The following is a 21,606-nucleotide window of genomic DNA, read 5'->3' on the forward strand; positions in this document are numbered from 1 at the left end:
ACCTTTGACCCTTACTAGAACCAATCAAATATTTGATGACAGTTGTCCAAACAAAAGGTTTTAGTTCCGATTTTCCCTGTTTTTCTTACTTCATATGTATTCATCATGTTAGTCCTTGGTGATTTTGCTAAACAAAAAAGCAGGTTTTGTGCACCAGTAACTCAACTTTGAAAAATATCCTTTCAATAGAATGTACTATGGAGTGAAAATAGACGTGGCACAGATAGTTAGCCTGCAGCCTTCCTGTAGAATCTCAGTTTAGCTGTAGTATTCTCACCTGTCCTCAGTTTGTTTCAACTAGAAATAATGAATTCTCAGGTATAGAACATGAGTTTTCTTTCCCTAAGCTCTACCTGAGATCCTTGACTGTAGAGACTTTTGGACCAGTTAGTTAGCTCAGCGACTTCAGCATTGAGCTGCCCCAGCCTGATAGCCAGAGTTAATTCTCAAACTGTGTAGACAGCCTCGTGCATGTCTGCGATGCCAGCACTTGCCCAGTGACCCGGAGAATGGGAATGGGAGAATTTGCTCCATTCAAATGTTCCTCACCATGCCCAGCTGGGGCATTGTGTACACTAGACAGACTTTCTACCTACTGAGCTCTATCCCTGGCCTGGAAGTTATTTTGTTGTTGTTTTATTTTGTTTGGCTTTTTAATGCCTTTCCTATGTGTTTCAAATCCATTTTGATTCTAGTCTGTCAACAGTGTCACTTCCAGATTTAAGATCCTAAGAGTCAGTACTTAATTATACTGCACTGTCGCAGTGTGCCAATACTCTTGCATTAACCCTGCTTACTACCAACATGATCCCTGCCCCCTTCCTGCCTCCCGCCTACATAACATTCCATATAACGTTATCACATCTCTAGATTCCTTGAAAAGCAGAATTCCATGTAGAATACTGTTGAGGAGTAACAAAGAGGTGTGCACATGGGGTACGTGGCCATGGATGTGTAGGCCCTGGTGAGACACTGCCTCTGGTCCTTCAGGAGTTCATCCTCGTATTCATGTGTGCCCTAGTGAGTTGCATGTCACAGCACCCTTCATTCCTGAACACATGAGTATACGTGCCAGTGTGTAGGCTTAAATATTTGTGGCTGTTTCCTATATATTTAAAATATGAAAACAGCACAGATAAACCTCATTTTGGACTTATTTAGGTTTTTTGTTTATGCTGTGGCCCTGGACATGGACATCAGGCTGGTTTGCACATGCTAGACCACCAGGAGCTGTGTACCAGTCTTTAAAGCTTGTGTGTGTACCATGCATGCGTACATAAATAGTAGACTGTATATGTGATTATTTTATACACGTACTGAATGTTAGTGGTTGAGATACATATATATACGTTCTTAGCAATCTCTAGATTTCTTTTTAGGAGCTTGCTTATTAAAAGCAGTGGGGCTGCAGCTTTGAGGTAGAAATGCTAAAATACATCTTTCTCTATTAACAATACTAGGAGCACTATAGGCCACAACTGTTTTTATGCATTTCACATCTCTTACGAGCACATTAGGCACGTAAACCAATCTGCATCTTGACGTGTGCTGTGAATTTTTACCATTAACATGTTAGACCCTTGGAATGTCTATGCCCCAGTTGGATTTTCTTTCTTAACATACATTTTTTATGTTTCTTTTTTTATTAATTAACCTCACTTTGTAGAACAGTCTGGCCTCAAACTCAGATTCATCTGCATCTGCGTTTTGAGTGCTGAGTTAAAGGAGGTGCCCCCATGCCTGGCTCATTCTTCTGTCTTGAACCAAAGTTTGCAGCACACGTCCCGAGCACTGATGTGATCTACAGCAGTCTTTTAAAAGTGATAAGCCTTCTGATTCCCACATTCATCTTCTCTACTTGGCTTTCGCTCGTCCCTCCTCTAGAGTTCCTGCAGGACCGGAGGGACTTGGCACACATGCTGGTTGATGTAATGAGTACTGGTATTTGAAATGTGACGAATGTTAGCTTTAATGTTATTTCATAATACCAGTATAAGTGTACAGCTATATATGGCCTCTGATATTGAGCAGCATGGTTTTATTACTGCTGTCACCCCAATAACATTCTCATGTTTTGCCATATTTCCTGACTTCAGTCACTATATTTTGTTTCTTTAATTTTTGGAGGGCATTTGATTGACAGCCTTGATGTATGGACTCTCACATTGGTGCTGTTATTTTTTTTCTTGCCATTACCTTTCTTACTGTGTCCACTGTGGCTGATAATTGAGCATAAATGTCTGTACTTTTCTGTTTGGCCCTTTTATGTTGTCTGTTCTTCTAAAGCGTGCTTTTGCTGTTCGTTCACCGTTCATTGACTTTTGTTTTACAGGAATGAAAAGGAAATTTCTTTCCTCATTGTTGCTAATGATTATGGTATCCATGCCTCTCTTCCCCTCGATCCAGGTCTAGGCTCATCCTCAGTACTGACTGACATGCTCAGTACTGACTGACATGCTCAGTACTGACTGACATGCTCAGTACTGACTGATTGTCCCTAGGAAGGAATACGCATGGGGACCCTTGCACCCGCCCCTCTTCTCATTCTCACAGCTGTCCTACTTCTGGTGCTGGTTCTGTGTTTCTGATACAGGGTCTTACTATGTGATCTTAAAGATCTCTAGCTTGCCTAGGAGAGAATTTCTACATTAGGTTATTGAGGTGGAAGGCTCACCCTAATGCTAGACTGAATAAAGGAAAATGAGCCCAGCAGTTACCTTCATCTCCCTCTGAGAATCCAGTGTGACCAGCAGCGTCACATCCAAAACAGAAACACTGTCTCCTAACTCCATGGTCATTACTGTTTCTGATACAGGGGAAGCACTCTTTTCTGGGACTCTCCTGTGAATGCCCTGTATTGTCTCATTTAATCCTTAAATTAGTGATTGGGCACAGGTACTGAAAACTACACACAGAAATTAAGAAAAAACATTTAATTGTCTCTTAAATTAGTATATCTAAACTTTAAATACTTTTTTTGGTTTGTGGAAATTTTTGGAAATGACCTTTCTCTTTGGAGTTGCTCCTCTCCTAAGTATTTGGCATTGATGTGGCTGGCTAACCAGTGCTGATTATGTTGTTAACTGAATTCCAGAGTCTGCATCTGAGAGCTGGTAGATTCAGATAGTGGGTGTTGGGAGTTAGAGAGGACTTCTGCCTGTTTTCTAGAAGAGGTGGCTGTGGAGATTCTGTTCTGTTCCCCTCAAGTGGACCATCTGGGTGTATTGCCTGCTCTATGAATGACTGTTGTGAGATGGCTTGTTCAGATATTGTCTGTTTTTAAGAGTTCTCACAAATTGTTCTTTCAGGGAAATGGCCCATTTCATCTAATTAGTAAAAATAGAGTTTATAATATCCCGTTATTTGCTAGTGAATATCCTTGACGTCAAGTACTTCCTGTCTTCTCTCCTTTCCAAAGTTGGTTAGTTTGCTCATAGAGTTGGCAGTTTTGCTTTCTTTTTAAAGACCCAAGTTTGGGGGATGTAGTTTACTTGTTTGAGTGCCTGCCTGGAATGCTTACAACCTGGGTTCCATGTTCAGCGCCACACAAGCAGGGCATGGTGGTAATTATAGGTAATTACATGCCTGTGCACTCCAGGGCTGGAGGCAGGAAGATCATTTCAAGGTCATTCTCTAGGGCACAGTAGCTCAGAGATGAGCCTTTACTAAAATGAGACCCTGTCTCAACATTAGAACCTTCGCCCCTTTGGTTACACAGATTCTCTTATTTTATGTGTGTACATAAATATGGAAGCCAGAGCTTGGGGCTGGGTGTTTTCCTCAGTCACTCTCCATTTCATAAAGAAATATTAGTATTATTTGTAATGTGTGTGGTGGGCTATTTGTACATGAGTACAAAGGCCAGAAAGCTCAGGACCAGCTGTTGTGAGCTGTCTAGCCTAGACAAAACCTGGTGTTAACTCTGTAAGAGCTGTGAACATTCTTAATCACTGAGCCCTTTCTCCAGCCTCTGCTTAAGTTTTTGTGTCAAGCTTATGTGCCAACCTCAGGGATTGAATCACTGCTGCGGGGGAGTGCGCTCAGCTGTTTGGCGTCTGAATTCAAACCCTCACACTTAAACTTACATAGCAAGGCCTTACTTTCTGAGCCATCTCCACTACCCCTTATTTCCTGTTTTTAAGTTTATTTTACTGTTGTAACATTTTCTTTTTCTTCTAGCTACTTTGAATTTTATCTTTTTCTAGTGTCATAAACTAATTTTGTGCCTTCTAATACTCAATTGTTTCATTTTACTGTAAATACATTTTTTTTTTTGTTGTCCATTGCAAATTTTGACATTTTATTTTTTTTTAATTCATAGTGTTTTAGAATTTCTCTTGAGACTAGTTTGGCCTGTGTATTATTTGTAACTACATTAAGTAAGCTAGAGGTAATTAGAGTGTTTATCTTACACAGGAGAGACGCTGGGCTCAATCCTTAGATTTACAAGAAAGCAGAGAGAAAACCTCTGACTGATCGCTGTCAATCCCTAAAGGTGTGAGTCCTCTCCTCTTGCCTCTGTCCCGAGGATGTCACCCTCCTGAAGCAGGACACAAAAGCATTTTAAGCAAATGCACTTGGTTAAAGGAAATGGCATGAGATGCTGGCAGCAACAGCAGGGCAATAGTCTTGCTGGATAGTGAGGGAGCACTGGAGGCTCTCCCTGCACAGTGCCTCCCCAGCCCCACTCACAGTCACCTTCCAGACTTGGAAGGCGTGTGCTAATCCACCTTAGCTTGCCTTGACTTTGTGCTTCTCCAGGAACACAGACTCCACGTTCTTTTTAGAAGAGCTTCACATCCTAACTGCCGACTTTGGTCATTATGTGCTGCAGTGCTGTCCAACCCCGGTGGGTGATGGTTTCATTCTACTGACACATTTAGCTATCTGTGCAGCATGTGTGAACTCTTCCCAGACACTGACCTGCTTCCTATTTTGATCAGATCCAAACACAACAGAAGCAGCAACAGAGTCTTCCTGTGTGGCCTGTAGCTATCAGATCTGCAGGTTATTGATGCATTTCCAACTTGGGACCATAAGCAAACATGCTCCGCACCCTTCCTGTCATGGATTGGATTTATTGTGGAACAGGTTTCGGAAATAGGTTTCTAACAGTTTCAAGTTGTGTTTATAAAATGTTACAGGGCAAGGTCTTCCTTTAACTAAAACTATTTCCTATCTGATGTCCAACTGGGCATTAAATTTTTTGTTTGTTTTTTAAATTCCCTCGAGTACAGACTTAGGTTGCTTTGAATAGTTTTGGTTATTTCTGTAAAAAAATGTACAAACATTTATGTATTCCAGTAAATAATTTTAAAAATACTTAAATCATATTTTTAAAATTATTTTTTGTGTATGCATATTTTGTTTGCATGTATATCTGTATACTCTTAACACCAGACACTTGTGAGCTGCCATGTGGGTTCTGGGAATTGAACTCAGGAACTTCAGAAGAGCAGTGAGTGTTCTTAACCGCTGAGACATCTCCCCAGAATCCCAAAAAAAGACTTTTAATAAAAACATAGCTAAGCAAAAAATGCTTGTAGCCTGTGACAGTCATGGTTTCAGTATTAGAATGTCAGGATGCTTTTATCATGTGTAGATATATAGCCCAACTGTGTTCTGTGATAGGGTTTAACTAAGAAGCAGATGGGCATTTAAGACTTTGTAGTTAGTTCAGTGTAACATTATCTTTATCTAATGCATCTGTTATATATATATATATCTTTCTAAAGACAGTAAAATGTAGGCCACCCACAGAGCAGTCCTCTGAGGCCTATGGTTGGTGTGAGATGAGTGTTCTGTTATTATGTAACAGTATGTTTGCTGGGGTTTACTTCCACACAACTCAAGAGTCTACTGTCCCTCCCATAGGATTGTGCTGGCTTGCCTTGGGGAGTGTTTGCTGTAAGACTAGTTGTAATGTGGCTGTTACCTCAGCACTACGTGTAGTGAACCTGACTGATAGGCTATTTCTGTTTCTGTTTCACTTGTAAGACTAATACCAGTTTTGTGTCCTGAAATCTTCAGGATAAACTGGAATAAACAATTCAGTTGAACCTGATAGCTTTCAAACAGATTTTATCATTAGGTGTGTGTGTGTGTGTGTGTGTGTGTGTGTGTGTGTGTGTGTGTGTGTGTGTGTATAAATGGTCATGGAATTCAGAGGAGTTGATTCTCTTCTACCATGTGGGCTCACTCTAGTCCTCGGGCTTGGCCACCAGTTCCTTACCCGCTCACTCATAGATACAGGTTTTATATGTTGTACTTTGTGTCATGTCATTTTGTAAAACTTTTTAATTTTCTTGGAACTGGTAAATCTTTCTTCCTCCTTCCCTCCCTCCCTCCTTCCCTCTGTCCTTCCTTCCTTCCTTCCTTCCTTCCTTCCTTCCTTCCTTCCTTCCTTCCTTCCTTCCTTCCTTCCTTCCTTCCTTCCTTCCTTCCTTCCTTCCTTCCTTCCTGTTTGCTCTGGTCTTAGACTGTCTTTGAACCTATTTCTAGCTCAGGCTGGCCTATAACTGGTGGCATGGTACTACTGCACCAGGCTTTGTGAGCCCATACTCCCACACCTCCTTTTCTGAGTCAATTTGAATATCTTGATAATGAATTTAGTAAAATTTAGCAACCTAAATTCATTGAGTCCTTAAAAAAGCTGTTTTTAAGCAGTCAAAGCATACTGCACAGTTTGACATCCTGAGTCCAGTTCTATGAACCCATATAAGGTTGAAGAAGAGAACTGTTGTTTGCCTGCTGGACTCTGTGTCCAGTCTCATCTACAGGCAGTGTGTATAGACACATATTTAGTATAGAGCAGATAGTTAGTGCACAGTAAATATCTAATTCCCAGAGATAACATTTACATATTTTGAAATAAAAAGTATGTTCATTAAGGAACATGCACGTATATATGTGTGCGTATATACATTAGTGCACAGTAAATATCTAATTCCCAGAGATAACATTTACATATTTTGAAATAAAAAGTATGTTCATTAAGGAACATGCACGTATATATGTGTGCGTATATACATGGATGTAGTTACGCCTCTGTGTGTGCATGATCTTTGGCTGGATCTTAACCCTTTTTGGTGGTTTGTAAGCGGAGTGCTTCCCCTCAGGTGCATGGATGCTGAGCACACCTGCAGCTTCTTGTTGTATTCCAACGTTTTTGAGTTTGTCGATTCAAAGACTCTGAAGTTCAGAAACTTTTTCCTTCCTCCGCCCCATCCCACAGTCCCCTTTTTGGAGACAGTCTTACTTACTATGTGGTAGTTCTGGCTGACATCAGATTTTCTATGTTGACCAAACTGACCTTCAACTCAGAGATCCTTCTCCCTCTACAGGGATTAAATGTGTTGTCAGCACGCCTGATAGGCCTTCTCTTAACAAATTTGAGGATTTGTTCGCCTTTTTTTTTTTTTTTTTTTTTTTGTCCTTGCCTTCTTTACCTAACCCGGTGTAAAGCCTTGTATGGAGTCTGTCTGCCTTGCTTCCTTCAGATGCCCACTCTGCTGCTTCTCTCAGTGGTGGGTGTGTCTGTCTGTCTGTCCTTATTGAGCCCGTATCCAACGCAGCAAGGCAGGTTCCCTTGGTGGCTGTGCTGGTACTAGGGAGGTTCAGCCGTGTTCCTGGATCTCCCTTGCAGATGTCAGCAGCAGTCTACCGGAACAGCCAGCCATGTGTCTACCTCTAATGCCACTCATCTAACCAAAGCGTGTTTCACCATCCTAGGTTTACCGACAAGACTGCGAGACATTTGGGATGGTGGTGAAAATGCTGATTGAAAAAGATCCCTCGCTAGAAAAGTCTATCCAGTTTGCACTGAGGCAGAATCTACACGAAATCGGTGAGCGCTGTGTGGAGGAGCTCAAGCACTTCATCACTGAGTATGATAATGCTACTCAAGACTTTGGAGACCCTTTTTAGAAGAAGTAGTAGCCAGCTTAAAAAAGTTTTTTTTTAGATTTTTTTTTCTCCTTGGATTGTGTTAATCCTTACTATTTTGTGATGAAGAGAAATACTTTATGATAGCCGAGCACATTTCTAGTATTAAATAAACATCTACAATACTCTTTAAAGTATCTTAATTAGAATGTTTCCCCTATGTGTAGAATATTCTACTCTTCATACACTTCCTCCCTCCAAAAATAATATCCAGTTATTTTAATGTTCAAAAAAAGCAGTTCTGGAGAGCAGCTTTCTGTATTTAACTCATGTTCCATAGTCTTCCATGATGTTCTAGGATCATCTTGCGTACCTTGTGTAAAGGTTGTCTTTGTATTCAGATGTTGATTTCTTAACCCGCACAGATTGCAGAGTACTGTTGACTTTGGTACTGTTCTTCTGATTGATCAGCACCTTCATCAGAGATTATAAACATTCTTCCCCATCCCCTCTGATAGGTTTAATGAAGCCCTGGTGGCCTCAAGGTCGGGAGAGGAAAGGTGGGACTTCAGGGCAGAGATAGCAACTGTGGGAAGAATTTGTGCAGGGAATTTGCCACCCAGACACAAAGGAAGTCTGACTTTCAGGAACTGAATGAGAGGTAACAGGCCCTGAGACAAATGTGGATCAAAATAAATGGGTTGATTAAGTACTAGGAGCTAGTTGGGAAGATGCCTAAGCTATAAGACCTGGACACTCATAAATAATAAAACGTCTCTGTGTCCCTTTTGGGAGCTGGTAATTTGTAGTTAAGATCATTTATTCCAGGTTGCATACAATGATGGCACTGTTAGCATTTTGAGTTGGTGATGGCAAAATATGTTGTCTTAAGGAATGAGAACTTTGCTATCATATGATATTTGCATTGAGAATAATTCTTATTCGGTATAGAAAAAATGCACTTGAAAATCTGTAAGGAAGCCGGGTGGTGGTGGCACACACCTGTAATCCCAGCACTTGGGAGGCAGAGGCAGGCGGATTTCTGAGTTCGAGGCCAGCCTGGTCTACAGAGTGAGTTCCAGGACAGCCAGGGCTATACAGAGAAACCCTGTCTCAAAAAAACCAAATCCAAAAAACAAAAAACAAAAAAAAGAAAAAAGAAAAAGAAAATCTGTAAGGATCTGTTAGAACAATATTTTCCTCCGAAGTCACTGAACTTAGCTCATCTCTTCTACCAAGTGCCCTTGAGGTTCCCAACTGCTCTCTCTAGACAATAGTGTAGACTAGCAAGAGGGGTACTCTGAGATGCAGGGTGACTTAAGTTGAGGTGTCTCACTAACCCTTCTTATGGGTGTAATAAAAATATTAGAATATACAGAGCACTTAAGTTTTGTTTTAGGCCCGCATTATATCAAAAAAGGGACTTGACAAGGCACTCAAGCTTGGCATTAAGTTACAGGTCACAGTTGCTCTCTGTGACCTCAGTTCTGTGGCTTAGAGGGTCTCATTCTTCATAGCGCCCAGCACGCCGTGAGTGAGCCAGTGAATGAGTGAAGACACAGTTATGATCTCTGCTGCTTCATGGGCCCTGGCTCATTGAGACAAGATACTAAATTTGTGGCCTTAGGCACCTTACAATCACTGTTTTAATTGCTGCCCAATCAAATTATCTACTTTTTTTTTTTTTAAGTCAGGGTCTTGCTAGCCTGAAAATCTGTGTAGATCAGGCTAACCTTAAACTCATAGAAATCTTCCCACCTCTGCCTCTCGCATGTTGGCGTTAAGCCATTCGCCACCATGCACAGGATCCTTTTGTTTGTTTTCATTTTCATTCCCTTCTGTCCTTTTTACTTTTTTATTCGAGACGAGTTCGTGCTGTGTATCCTAGGCTGGCTTCAAACTCTCATGCCCCAGCCTTTAACTTTTGGGGTTCCTGCCTCAGCCTTCCTGAGTTACAGGTGTGAGCCCCAGTGCTTACCATTATGTTCAGTGGCCTCCAAGCTCCTGTCTGCAGAGATACTCCTACATCGCACACAGATTATATATAAAGTAGAAATAGCAGTATGCTTAATTTTAAGAAGCCCTGAAATGGATGTGTGAAGATACATATTAAGCCATTTTGACAATTTAGAATTACTTGAGGACATTTGTTTTTTTCTTAAGTTCCTTAAGTAAGAACACTTGGAGTTACTTTTGGCATTGAGATTCTATACATACCTTTTATAAGCATGTTCCTATTCAGTGCATGTGGTGGTCTATACCGGCACTTCAGTAAGACCACATGCTATTTCTCCTTTTTCCCTTTCACTAATTCTTTAAATCAAGTTGTTGACAAGCATAACTTTAAAATGTGAGAAGCTACCAAGTTGGCAAATAAATCATTCACTTGGTAGAAATTTATTTTTAAAAAAGAGAGAATCTTACTAATAAGTTATTTACGTGAAGGTCCACCCAGTAATCCTCTTCCCTCAAGTCGCACGGCCTTGAAGCTGTTCGCAGCTCGCTGTCAGCATTGTTCTGCCAGACTCAACAGTGTTAATTGTTTTGTTTATCTTTGTTTTTAAAATTGCCTTTTAACATCTAGAATTCTTGTGTAGCAGAATATGTATTTTATAAAATGTCTTTGATTCTATCAAGACTTGTTTGTAAATTATCCATTGTTTTTCAGTATACCTAATTCATGTGATAAGTTTTCATTGTCTCACCGTAAGGCCTTGATGATCAATATGGGGGAAGCACATACTGTAAAATGCAAAATAAATCCTAAGTAACGAACTTGTCTCGTCTCATTCTTTCCAGCTCCTATGAGTAAAGTTAAGTGTTTTCATCTGTTCTTGCACAATGACTCTACTAGGCAGTTCACCTCTCAGCAGCCAGCTAGAAGTCGGAGGATTGAGGCACTGTTTATTTGGATGCTTTCTAGAGTTTTGATGTTATAGAAGTCAGTCGTGATAGCACAGTGACAGTTAATAATTAGAGAACAGAGCTACAAGACGGAAAGTCACAGGAAGTCTTCCTGAGCTGTTGTCACTCCTGCAGAGCAGTAACCTGGCTCTCTATATCAGTCCGGTTCACAGCCTGGGATGCTATAGGTATTTGTGCTTAGCAGCCTAAAGCCTACTTCACCTTTAAGTGAAACCTGACCCCTGGGTCTTGGAGAAAGAGGATTTGTTGAGACTGAGAGGTGTTAGGAGTTCAGAAGAAGAAATGCGATAGTGAAAGGTTAGTATATGCCTGGGTGGCCAAAGTTAGTTTTCACCGCTGTGATAGAATTTCATTTTTTAATTTTGATCTTAGGCTGTGAGCCCTCAGTTACTGGGTTCCACTGTTTCTGGATCTGTGGTAAAGCATGACTTCATGGTGGGGAACTTGGAGCCTTGAGGCCAGAGGGAGGGAGAGGGGTTCGTGGAGAAAAGGAGGGAAGGAGAAAGAAGGAATTCAACGCTTGTGGGGCTTCTTCCTCCTGAGCCCCCAGACACCACACTCAGGGAGTGTCTTCCCCCTCGATGGATGTCACTGTTTGAGAAAGCCTCACAGACTTCCGGAAGTGTACCTTTCTAATAATCTTCCAGGCGCTTTTCAGTCCAGTAAAGTAGACGGTAATAGTTGTGATGTCGAAAGCATGAAGTAAACAAGGCTGAAGAACTCAAGCTGAGGACGGAGAGTGCGGAGCTCTGCCTGTGTGCACACCAGCACGGGGGAGGGACGGACGGGGAGAGTCTCGGTGATGGGGAGACCTTGAAACCCAAACCTCTGAATAGTGTTTGGTGCCCCCAACCAAGAACAGAACAGGTCTTTCAAGAACCCCACCCCTTTGGTCCTACCCTGCTTGTCTAAAATTGGAAATGAATTCTCTTCAGAGCTCACTTGTCAGCTCAGAGGTGTGTGCCACATCCAGCAGACAACCTTCATGCAAATTAGCTTGTATGTATTATACAGAGTAAGTTTCCTTATGGTTGTTCGTGTGTGTGTGTGTGTGTGTGTGTGTGTGTGTGTGTGTTTTAATCTCATATATCTCCCAGTACTCCTTGTGGTCCTGTTTATCCTGATCCTCTTCTTAAGTTGTCTCTTTCCTGTGGAGTTTGTTTTTCTTTGGGGGGGGCTGCCCTTTTTTACAGAAGCATAGGTGAGAATTTATATACAGGAGCATGGACACCTTACTAATGGCATTACCAGCAAATAAACAAACAAACCCTGTGACCATCAAACTCCCTTTTAATCTTGAGCGACTCTCATGAGCTCCTCAGCACTCTGACAAATTGTTGGTATGCTCACTCCTTTTATATAAGTACACTGTAGCTGTCTTCAGACACACCAGAAGAGGGCGTCCGATCTCTTTACAGATGGTTGTGAGCCACCGTGTGGTTTTTGAGAATTGAACTCAGGGCCTTCGGAAGAGCAGTCGGTGCTCTTAACTGCTGAACCATCTCTCCAGCCTGGTGCGTTCACTCTTACGAGGCTCCCTGCAGGTACTCAGAGCCACACGAGGGCGTGGCATGCCTAGAAGACAGTGTCACAACAATCTACCCCATCTCTTGTCTCATATTCTTCCATCGTGCCCTCTAGTCTGTGAACTTTGGGAGAGGTGACCTCATGACTTTGAATCTCTTCAGTTACTGCTGACCCCCAGAGAAAGAAACATCTGCTCAAATCAGGCACTGGTGCTAATCTGTGGGCAGTCCCGTGTCACTTAGAAGGTGATGAGCGTTTTCATTTAGCAAAACGGCAACTAGAGTTTCCCACTAGGGCCCGTGACACCCCTCCCACCCCACTCCCTGTAGACATTATCTTTGATCCAGACTTCTTGTTCTCTTTATTGAAGTTATTCTCACTATTTTCCACTTCTCTAAGTTTGAGATTGCTTTCCTTAAGCTTGACTCTGCAGTGTCTTTGTTGAAATGCTCCTCAAGTCATACCCATCCCCTACTGCTTTGAGGTGCTATTTTTTTTCCTGATCAAGGCACAGTACATGTTATGTACAACTTATGTTTTCTTCTTAATCTCTCTTCTGTTACAGGAGTCTGTCCCAACTATGGACTATTCATGTGTGTGTGTGTGTGTGTGTGTGTGTGTGTTGGGGTATGTACATGTGTTTGCCCATAGTGTCCCAGAAGTGTGTCAGATCCCCTGGAGCTAGAGTTGCCAGGATTCCTCCTAACCTGCCCATTGCAGGTTTCCTAAACTCTAGCCTTCTGGGAAGCATTGAGTACTCTTAACTCTTATCTCTCCAACCCTCCAACTACAGACGTTAGAGTTGAAGAGTAAATACAACTTCTCCCTTCTACAGGAAAAGGTAAGTTAGAAAAGAACGTTAAGAATATTGCATCGAGCTTGTTGCTTACAACTGAATTTGAAATTACATGAATAATGTTACTGCCAAAACTCATTGATTTCTCGTAGCTGTCAACTGCTTCCTAGCCCTGAGCCATCCTCAGATCCTGAACCTCACGGAGCCGAAAGCCAGATACCCCTAAGGAAGAATTTTTGCTGTACCTTGCCAGAATTGATATTTCTGATTGAATTTCTCTCCAGGTTTTGCTGTAATACCCTAACCTCCAAGGTAGGCTCTGACAGTTCTTTGGCTGCTCCTTTCGGGGATTCGTGGTGGGTGGCAGTCTGTGACTTAGGCAGCCATTCATCCAGTTGTCCTCAGAACTGGAGCTGTTGAGAGCACAGGCCACATTTCTGCTTACCAGACCAAGGTTGCGCTACAGATGATGCAGGGTTTTCGCGCCCTTCCTGCTGGTTCTTGAGAGCACTGATGTCATCCTATCCTCTTCAGTAAGCAAGAAAGAACAGCTCTGGGGTAGGTGTGAAACCAGTATATACCAGCATATACTCTCCCACCTTTCCAAGGCTGGGTGGGTACTGAGTAGTTAACTGACTGCAGTGCCCCACACTCATAGTTAAGTGTATGGACCAAGTTCTTTGCCTCCTGTGGGAGGCAGTGCTGCTCTGGACTGCGGGGCTCTACGTTTTTATCCATTCTCAAGCAGAGTGCAGCCTTCCTGTTTCTCCAAAGCCACTGATAGAAGGAACTTTGGTCCCTACGTTGTGCTATTGGGTGAGCTTCAGAATGGGAAACGATTTTTACTAATTACACCTGATACAGAGCTAACATCTCCTATATAGAAATAACTCAAAAAACCAAAACTACAAAAAAAAAAACAAAACAAAACAGCGGACATCAAGAAATCAACCCAATTTAAAATGAAGCTCCTATCCAAACAGAGAGTTCTCAGAAGATGAAACACCTTCCACATCCTTAGTTGTCGAGAAAATACAAATCATGACAACTCCGAGATTTCAGCTCACACCAGTCAGATGGACAAGATAAATACATGACAGGTCACGCTGGCAGGACACGGGGAGGAGAAAGAGCGCTGCTCATTGCTAGTGGGAGTGCACACTTAATGCAGCCACTGTGAAGGTCAGTGTAATGGTTCCTCAGGAAGCTGAGAAAAGATGCACCTCAGAATGCAGCCATACACAAAGATCGCTTCATCCCACCACAGAGGTGCTTGCTCAGTTCAGCCGTGTTCATCGCTGCTCTCTTCCTAACAGCCAGACGTCGGAAACAGCCTCGATGTCATAAATGGATGAATGAATAATGAGAATTTTTGATATATTTACACAGTAGAATATTATTTGGCCATTAAAAAAAATCATAAAATTCTCAGGTAAATGAATGGAGCTAGAAAAAAATCCTGATGTAAACCAGACCCCAAAAGACAAATATTGTATTTTTCGTATATGGATATTAGCTGTTAAGCCTTTGATAGACGTATCACAGTTTGTATAACTACGGATAGTAGGTATAGAATAAGGAACTAGGGGGCAACGAAGGAATTCCAAGAAAGGGATAGAATAATAGTTTTGGAGGGATAGGAGGACGTGGAGAGTGGGAGGATTACACAGGGAAATGGGGAGGGAGATGGGGAGATTAAGAGCCTATTACCGTAGAAGCCTCCTAGAGTATATACATGTGTGAAGCAAATCTACAGAGCATTGTGGGGGAGACGGGGAGTCAGTGCCCCAACTAAGCATCTTTTGCCACCAATAAAACCTCCAGTGACGAGAATACATCTAGTTGATATGTTAGCTAAAGAGGGCCCATGCAATCTCCCAAACATCTCGCGTTTTTGCGCAGTGTATTGGCTGCTTTCCACATACTACGGTAAGACCGTGTTCCTGAAGGTAATGCTCGCATAGCTCGTGAAACACGGCAAAGTCAAGCTGTGCCTTCGTAGAGCCTTCATCGCTGTTGTCTGGTGTTCACAACGCTGGATGATACTCTGCACTCTACTAGGAGAGAAAGGCAGTCACCCAGCTGGCTCCAAACCAGGATCTAAGTTATTGATCTGCCTGTACAGTATGCCGGTATACGGCCGGTACAGATGTGCAAGTAACCAACCACTCTCCGATTAGACTTAACGCTTGCTCCATGGAATGGAACCTATACCTGACAGTTCTCAGGTGCCCCCAGACCGGAGACTAGATAGGCCTCAGGGAAAAGCAAACACTGCTATTCTGCTAAAGAAAAGCAATAGGTCAGTCCCGTGCCTATCCATATCAGAAGCTTCCTCTTAGAACAGGTGGAAACAATGCAGAGACCCACAGCTGGACAATGCACAGAGAAAGAATTTAGAGGAGAGAGGCCTAAATGGGGCGTCTTCGTGACACCTCGTCCCTTAGAGCTCAGTGAGCTAGCTCTGTGGACGAGGAGACAGACTGTAGAAGCTGGTGAGATGGGTTGCGCCAGGGGCACAGTGCCTTTCTAACTCAGCAAGACTGACAGCATGCATGGGCATCTGCACAAGTTCAATTCGAATGGGGTCCCAGCCCTGGGGCATGGGGGGAACACATAAGCCCCCCAAGAAGCTATTCAGTTGGCTGCTTGCCAAGGGAAAATTAAGTTTTTCCTGTGTGTCTTGTTTGGCATTTTTTTTTTAATATTTTCTAGTTTTTGTTCTTTTATGGGTTTTGGTTGTGTGTGTGTCTATATGTGTGTTTTTAGTGTGTGTGTGTTTTTTTTAATATTTTCTAGTTTTGTTCTTTTATGGGTTTTGGTTGTGTGTGTCTATATGTGTATTTTTAGTGTGTGTGTGTGTGTGTGTGTGTGTGTTTTTCTGTTGTGCTTTCAAGACTCCTGATGATTTTCCTTTTTTTTTTTTCCATCTGCAAATTTGTGTGAACAGTTTTAGTGTTGGGCCTTCCTTAGACAGCTCTAACTTGATTAAGGCTCTTGACTCAAGGACTGGAGATGGGAATTGGCTGGCAGCGGGTGCATCTCACTGGACAGTTTTGTCCAGATACATTTCCGTTAGTGTTTAGAAGTGGGGTAGGGAGGGCAGGTTATGGAAGCCAGCTCCTAGCCTGTCTTGTAATACTTTGGACCTGATAACACAGTGGAGCGGGAACAGGCAGTCCTGGGTACACATTCCAGCTCTTGTCATGTGCTGTCTGTCTGCTAGGAGGGACTGCAGATGGCATCTCCTTTTGCTTCTGCTACTTTTTTTTTTAATTACTTATTCTTATATCTTAAGTACAGTGTTACTGTCTTCAGACACACCAGAAGATGGCATCAGATCTCTTTTACAGATGGCTGTGAGCCACCATGCGAGTGCTGGGATTTGAACTCAGGTCCTTCGTAAGAGCAGTCAGTGCTCTTAACCGCTGAGCCATCTCTCCAGCCCAGCTTCTGCTAACTTCTTTCACTACAGAATTAGACTGTGGACTGGGGACAGCAGACGCACAGTCCTTGTCAGTGAGTACTATCGGGACCCCAGTGAAGACCTCAGCATCTGTCTCTCCAGTGTACAGTCAGTGGCATGCATCTCCTGAGTGCTATTTATCTGGGGTCAAACTTTGGAATTCAGTGACTTAGCAGCAAACTTTATACTCTTTCTAACGGGGTCTATTCAGGTGTTTTCTGCAAGTTTAGTGCTTTCTTTATAGAACTACCACAGCTGCCTCCCTTTCTCTTTTTGTAGACTTCTCTGTGGTGAGTAGATTTAAAAGCCCAAAGCTACATTATCATTGATAATGAAACACGAGTATCTACTGTACATTTTGGCTATCTATATTAATTATGTAAGGAAACGAAAGGCACGATTCCTGCCGGATGAGTAGCAGACTCATCTTTTCAGATTGCATTTACAGAGCATACCTGGCATGTCTGCCTTCAGCTGGCACACGCACTTTGGCCCGAATCTGGCAGCGCAGCACGGCAGTCATTTCTGAAATAAGGCCGCTAATATGCTCTTAACACCAAGAAAGCTGCCCACGTCCATTCTCGTGTGAATTATGAGAAAACTGGTCAGTGAATACGCACATGTGCCACTGTCATATATGTATGGGGAAATTCAACTATGTCACCAAAGGCCTTTTTGAATAATGGAGTACCCCCAAACAGAACAGTTATTAAACAGAGGTGAAACCGATTGTAGTCATGGGGTGGCAGCTGGGCGCTGGTGAAAAACAAGTCACAGGGTAGTGTTCACCCTCTCTGCTAGAAACTGATCTCAGGACCACCTTGTATTCACCGAGCATACACTACCACTGAGCTCCACCCCCATCCTCGAGGGGAATTCTTAAGAGATACTCTTGTGTTTGGAACATCTAAAGGGTGCACTATAACTGAATAAATACTGCTTGCTTATCGAGGGGAGGAAGCTCTTGTGTTTGATTCTGTCAGCAGGATTCCTGCCACATGTACTCTTCATTTTCATAGTGACCTGTTCTTGAAGTGTACCAGACCCTGGACATGCCAGTGCAGCTGCAGAGTGAAAGGCCCTCTCCCCACTGCAGCCTTTCTGGCTGTGCCCTCTAGGGATGGACACTGGGAGGTGCTTGTCCATAGGTTTACCTACCGGTTCATGCCCGGCCCTTTAGAGGCTAGACAGCCTTTCTCCACTTTGGTAAGTAGAGAGTTTCCCTCAAGTCTGAGGTTCAACAGAGATCTTTGAGGAGGACTGTGGACTTAACCACACCTGAGCACCAGAACAGAGTGGAAGATTCAGACTCAGTAAGGTAGTTTCTCATTTATTAAGCCTTTATTAAACACCTCCCTGAAAGGCCCAGGATGACACCGGGACCTTTAGTTAGGACCAAGATGTAAATGCAAGGACAGCACAGACCAAACTACCCGCTCGTTAGTTCAAATCCAACATGACTCTCCACCGAACCAGAGCCTCATGAACGTGGGAGTTCTCTGGCTCATTCTTCCTGAAAAAAATCTTAAAAGAAAACTGCAACTGGAAACCCAGTTTTCAAAATTGCTTTTAAAGGCCAACAACAGGTTGGAAGGAAAAGGGCAGAAGAAATAACCTCTCTGTACATAGTAAGTCTACACAGAAAGCTCTTTGTGAGGACGCTGTCACCTGCTGAGAGACTCCCCCGCCCGGGGAAGGATGCCCAGATAGCTTCTCCTTGGTTTCACCATATACTCCCGAGGTATGTGTGGGGTGTGTTTTTTACATTTATACAGTTTACAAAGCTTGACCCATAAATAACACTTGTGAGATTAACAGGGCCTAGTACCAAGTATGTACAGAGCCCCACCATGCATACAGAGCCTTTTTTAATATTGAAGGGGGAAAAAACCAACTTTCCATCACTAAAGCAATATAAATTGACTGTCTAAACTTATAAGCCCTGACTAAAATACAAGCAGTCATCTCATCCATAGATACTGTTTCTGAGTTCCTAGCAAATCTAGCCCAGCAGAGTGTAACAAACATCTTGCGATTCAGGGATATAAAAATATCAGCTTTAAAATCTGAACTGTACAGTATATACATTAATATTTGCACCGTTAAATTAGGAATACACTTAGGTCTATGAAATACTACATATAAATAGCAAGTCCTTTCGACCTGTAGCTGGGAGTAATACAATATGTTTGCCTGGCTAGTAAGGACTGAACAAGAACACAAGTTCGCCTCACACAATGGAACGGCACAGTGTTAGCTAGGTCGTCATGGTGACATGCATGCCTCTCAAGACACCAGTCAGGACCTGAGCCAACCTGACTGAATTAACGACAAGCACTATTGCTTACAAAGGTGGCTATCCATCTTCTATCACACTCTGTCCAATCACCAGCGGCAGTTTCTGGAGTGTTCTCTTGTGGACGAGATACCAAAGCGGCTGTAGTTTACTAGCCGTGGGCATAAGACTGTGTTACTATGGCACTGAGACTGGAGAAACCACCTCTTTCGTGTGTTACCTGACTATAACCTCAGTGGGACCAGAGAAAGCACTTCACACTATTTTAGCGACTTTCCTAGGATGAATACAAGGTCCAAGTCCAGGCTAAATGACTTAAGTTTTAAACAAAAACTCTCCGTGTCAACTTGGTTAAGAAATGATACAGTTTTTGCCCTTGTGTCCCTTTTTCTTCTTGGATTTAGTTGTCCTCTGATTAAACTGTGGGGTGGGCAGTCCGGAAGCTGGACTAGAAAGGTCATCGGTATAGTAGGTGAATCTCTGTGGCCGCGGCTGAGGTATGGGCTGTCCGAGAAAATACCCTTCTTCTTCCGAGTCGGAGGAGGACGTGGAGGACGAACACCAGGAGTCGTCGTCCTCCCCATAGAATCCCAGAAACCGGTTCATTCCTGGGTTCTGCAGGGCGTAATCCGACGTGGCATGCGCGTACTGGCCGTAGAGGTTGGCGTTCTGCATGTATGCTCGGAGCTCCTGGGCGCCTTTATTCTGTATGAATTTCTCATAGTTATCAGGGGTGTACAGCCGAAGCCTGTCCTTGGCGGAGTACTTCCTCTCTGTGACCAGGTTCAGAGCGTTGTCAGACCGCGACTTCCTGCTTCGCCGGTGGCGATGGTGGTGAGGCCTGGATCCCCTCTCTTCGAAGTGATACACTCGTCTCCGAGTCCGTTCGCTCATTGGAGGCTGCCGGATTTCGATGTCGTAGCTTCCGTTGTCGACGACGTCATCCGAAAACTTGACCTGCTGTGGTCGGGACTGAGACTTGGATCTCCTGAGCACCGGGAGGTGCGCGGGTTTTTCCTCGGGTATAATTTTTTCCGGGCACAGCTCCGAATTCAGACTTTTTAAGGACTCTGCACTCCTGTGCAGCATGGAAGAATTCAGGGTTCCCATATTGCTCATTTTCTCACAATCCTCCGCCTCTATCTCCTCAAAGTTTTGGAGAGAGTATAATGACGGTCTCGGCTTGCTTTCTCCATCCACCGAAGCCCCTGCAACAGAACCCAAATCACAGTGTCATCCTCACAAGTCCTAACACTCTCAGAGCTGCTAAATATGGTCCAGAAGAGGGTTTCAAGGAAAAGTTCCTATTTAATCATCTGATTAAAGTACACCAGGGAAAGGTACCGTGTACTGTTTACCAACTGAGAAGAAGGAATCTTGTTCACCCTACTAGGTAACCAATATTGTTCTAGCACAAGGCATGAGCAGCAGGAATGAATGCCTATTTACAACAGACACTGTCCATCCATTTGTTAACAGACGCTAAGAGAGCCACCGTAACCTCGTCTGCAACACCAGGCAACCAGTGTGGGTGGCCCTCATCTTAGACTGGGGCCAACAGCCTGCTCTGTGTAGTCACACCGGAACACATCTGTGCGCATCTGCCCAGATGCTGTCTGGGGCTGCTTCCCCCGGTGGCAGAACTGAGTAGCCTGAACAGAAACTACATGGCCGGGCCAAAACAGTGCAACGAAGCCCTTGGGAGCAGAAGGCTTGCCAGCCCCAGGCCTGCGTCATGTTCTCAACTGTTCTACTCCCAGATTGCTCTTTAGTTCTAAACCAAAAGCGTGGACCTTGGCTACTTAAATACGCACGGAGCCAGGGCAGACTGGAAAAGCTGTAACTCCTCGCTTTTTACAGAAAGCCTGGTTCTCAGCCCATTATTCCCAAGGACCGTCAGCCTCGAGCATTGTTTTTGGTTCTCAGCACTGGGGGGGGGGGGGGGGGATGAGGGGGTTAAATGAAGGGCCTGGTACACGCAGAGTGCCTGCTGTGCCTCTGAGCCTCACCTCCAGCCCTTGCCTTTCACACGCCCACCCGGTATCTGTATGGGGCCCGGTGACTGTCACCCAGCGTGCTTCCTAGAGTCCTCTTTACAGGAAGACTCATGTCTGACAGGCCAGGAGCTAGGACAGACCATTCTGGCAGCAGAAGCACATGGTCCTTTCCTGGCTGTATTATAGCAACAGAACACGCTGGTGCTACTTATCCCCATCTACTGAAATCCTCCTGCCTCCGGAGTGCTGGGATTAAAGGCGTGTACCACCCCTGTCCAGCTTAAAGTACAAATTATAATGTGGGGGAAAAACTAAGATTTTTTTTGGCTATCTTTTGCCACAGGGCAATGCAGAAATTTTTATTTTTAAGAGTTTTATAAGGGTGCTGGAGAGATGGCTCAGCGGTTAAGAGAACTGACTGCTCTTCCAGAGGTCCTGAGTTCAAATTCCAGCAACCACATGGTGGCTCACAACCATCTGTAATGAGATCTAACTCCCTCTTCTGGGGTCTGAAGACAGCTACAGTGTACTTACATATAATAAATAAATAAATATTAAAAAAGTTTTATAAGATTATTATCTTATACCCAGGCTACTTTTAGTATCTTAAAATGCATTTGGTATAATCTAAATACAGAACATCTCACCAATAACCCAGACACTGACTTCCCGATAAGGGAATCGGTTTTCAGGCTATGTTCAGAATGTTACACAT

General features: G+C 43.4%; 2 protein-coding genes across 8 annotated transcripts in view; one reads left to right on the forward strand and one right to left on the reverse strand.

Moving 5' to 3' along the window:
- The window catches only part of Pphln1 (periphilin 1), a 90,232-nt gene extending 79,573 nt beyond the window's left edge, over nt 1-10,659 (forward strand). For all 6 annotated transcript variants that reach the window (XM_052161736.1, XM_052161737.1, XM_052161731.1 and 3 more), the window contains one exon: nt 7,732-10,659. In XM_052161736.1, the coding sequence (XP_052017696.1) occupies nt 7,732-7,926 (195 nt within the window). In that variant the 3' untranslated portion in view covers nt 7,927-10,659. The remainder of the gene's footprint in view (nt 1-7,731) is intronic.
- A 7,267-nt stretch (nt 10,660-17,926) lies between these two features.
- The window catches only part of Prickle1 (prickle planar cell polarity protein 1), a 94,389-nt gene continuing 90,709 nt past the window's right edge, over nt 17,927-21,606 (reverse strand). For both annotated transcript variants that reach the window (XM_052161201.1, XM_052161202.1), the window contains exon 8: nt 17,927-20,102. In XM_052161201.1, the coding sequence (XP_052017161.1) occupies nt 19,246-20,102 (857 nt within the window). In that variant the 3' untranslated portion in view covers nt 17,927-19,245. The remainder of the gene's footprint in view (nt 20,103-21,606) is intronic.

Source organism: Apodemus sylvaticus, chromosome 17 (assembly GCF_947179515.1).
Source record: "Apodemus sylvaticus chromosome 17, mApoSyl1.1, whole genome shotgun sequence".
In the NCBI taxonomy this organism is placed as follows: Eukaryota; Metazoa; Chordata; class Mammalia; order Rodentia; family Muridae; genus Apodemus; species Apodemus sylvaticus.